Raw genomic sequence first — 2,500 nt, 5'->3', positions numbered from 1 at the left:
GTTACTTCTTTTATACGTGAGCGTTCAAAATCAACTTGCGCAGTCACTTCTACAAAATCTATGAAAAACATGATCAACATCTCCAAAGGGTTCTGATCAAACAAAAATCTGACAAATATTTAATAATGTTCAATACCTTTAATTTTCCAACTGTCTGTCAAAATTTTAAAATTTGTGAAAAAAATTTCTAATGTTATATTTCACTTATATCAAGAGGTGTTTTGCAAGTACACGCATGAAATTTGAAAAACGATACCTATATTGAATTAACTGTATAGAGAACAAACCCGAAGGAAAACGTCTATGCAATGTTTAAAATATAAGAGTTTTTATGCAAATGAAGTCTTAAAGAAACAGCAATGTTCGAGAATAAAACTGGTCACTATACCGTAAGCCCACGAAAAATATCAGGAATGATTTATTTTCACTGTTATGTTTATAATTAATTTCGTACCGCTATTATTTTCTGAACTAAACGAAGTTCGCTGAGAAATTGTGATGACGGAATTAGTCGTATCGTCTTGTTTACACTGTACAGAAAATTAAAGTACAACTAGTACCTGATGGTAAACGAAAAGATTTCAGAACTAGAGAAGGCGGGAAATCTCTCACCTCAAAAGTCAAGTAGTAGGATCGGAAGGAAAGTTGAATGGTCATGTAGTTTCATGTCGTCACCTCGAACGTTCTATCACTGACAAACTACATGACGGGGCCAAAAAATGACAGCTAGCAAGCAAACTTTAAACTTATCTTCTTTCGTGAACATAATGGTGGAACTAAATTTATGAAACGAAACACAAAAGCTTAAAATGTTACAACACTACCTTGAAAGATGTCACATCCAAAGAAAATCTTCGATGCTCTGGACAACGCAACTTGACTCTGTTCCGGAGGTTGTCGAGCCGGCAACACTTTATCCATTTCTCGACAAAATCCTTTGTCTGGACAAAAAAAAGTCCAAGAGTCGCAATACAGATGTTTTTAAGTGTTTGAAAGATGCAGCATTATTCCAGGGATGTCACCCGTTAAATGAAATAGGGACACTACTTGACGACCTCGAGGGCATACAAATTAGGCTGAAATTAGGCAATCAGAATTACAAATTGCCTAACCATCACATATCCAGTGTGTAAATACGGGCCTCAAAGATCAGAATACAGAGTTTTCATATCAAATTACTATGGATTTTTTGCGACATAAATTCGAAAACGTCATCACGCTGAAACACTCTGAACTAAACTCGGACGCCGGACAGGACACACAGGACAAGTTAAGGTTACCCAGCTATCAAAGCGAGCCGTCCCGCTTCCTCACCCCAACCCACTACACCCAGCCCAGTCAAAGTGGGGCGCTGAAGAAAAAAGTGTTGCAGTGTGCGTTTTAGGCAAAAGATAGAAGAGACCCTCACACTTATCTGGACAGTTTGAACAATTGCTTCTAGACACCTGAAAAATGCGATGCCGGTGCAATGCTCCACCAACTCTCGGTTGGCGGCAAGACAAAAATGGCCTCATAGGGTTCCCGTTGAAGCCGCATTGAGGTCCTCCCGGAGGGGGGTGGGGAGGGGTTTGCCCGTGTTTCTTCCCAAGCTTGTTAGCAGCTTTTTGATCCCAAAATTAGTCGGCTGCTCCGAAACTGTGGAACAGTCTTCCGGCGGAGATCAGAAACATTCAGACTCTCACATCTTTAAACGAGCTCTCAAAACATACTTTTTTAAGACAGCTTTTAATTGACTTATTTATACCTATTTTTTATGATAGCTTTTTAATTGATTTATTAATTTAACCGTAACAATAAAGTTATCCGGCATAGTGTGGACGAGGCCTTATTGCCTGTTATGCGCTTATGAAAATATTTGTATTGTATATGCTCAATATAAGTTTCCCCTGTTCAAATTAGCCACGTTTCCTTGTTCCCCAAAACCCCTCGGAGGATGTCCGCATTGCACCGACATCGTAGAAGCCCATTGAGCCGCCTGAATTTTTTAACAATAAAAAGCAAGGTGACACACGCTAACACCAACCCGGTGTGGCCAACACATCACGCATACGCACAACCATTTCACCCTGAATTTTTCAGGTTTCAAGGATCACTTCCATCTCATGATGAACTTACGCACGTATTTCGCCTAAGGCTCGTGCAACTGTAAGAACTCGTGCCCACTAGAGCGAATTATCTAATTCGCTCTTGGTGTCCATAAATTCCGAAATGCACAGCAAGTTTATACGATTATTTCTTACATATTCAACAAAATTACTTCGTCGCCGTGTTTCCATAGCAACTTACGTACTGTGATGCATTGTATTCGGTATTGCAACCTCTGTGTGCTCTGTATTATGCATTCTTTACTGACCAATCAGAGAAACACGTTATTGAGTACGGTATGCAATAAGTTAAATTATTTGAGAATTGTACGCTTGTTCTGGGTTTTACGGACTAGACGATACTACGTGTAGTCCCGGCCTGCCAAGATTTTTACTACGCTTTTCATAAATGTGTA

General features: G+C 39.5%; 1 protein-coding gene across 2 annotated transcripts in view; it reads right to left on the bottom strand.

Moving 5' to 3' along the window:
- LOC138040553 (uncharacterized) overlaps positions 1 to 1,269 on the bottom strand; it is an 18,472-nt gene extending 17,203 nt beyond the window's left edge. The window contains exons 1-2 of one of the 2 annotated variants that reach the window (XM_068886259.1): positions 1,113 to 1,266; positions 825 to 941 (exon numbers count right to left, since the gene is read on the bottom strand). In XM_068886259.1, the coding sequence (XP_068742360.1) occupies positions 825 to 921 (97 nt within the window). In that variant the 5' untranslated portion in view covers positions 922 to 941; positions 1,113 to 1,266. Of the gene's footprint in view, positions 1 to 824 lie in introns of both variants that reach the window. The other variant, XM_068886257.1, reaches the window with a different exon arrangement.
- Between the last annotated feature and the right edge of the window lie 1,231 nt (positions 1,270 to 2,500).

This window comes from Montipora capricornis, chromosome 1, assembly GCF_036669925.1.
Source record: "Montipora capricornis isolate CH-2021 chromosome 1, ASM3666992v2, whole genome shotgun sequence".
Lineage (NCBI taxonomy): Eukaryota > Metazoa > Cnidaria > Anthozoa > Scleractinia > Acroporidae > Montipora > Montipora capricornis.
The sequence above is the reverse complement of the archived record's forward strand: the minus strand, read 5'-3'. Positions and strand labels throughout refer to the sequence as shown.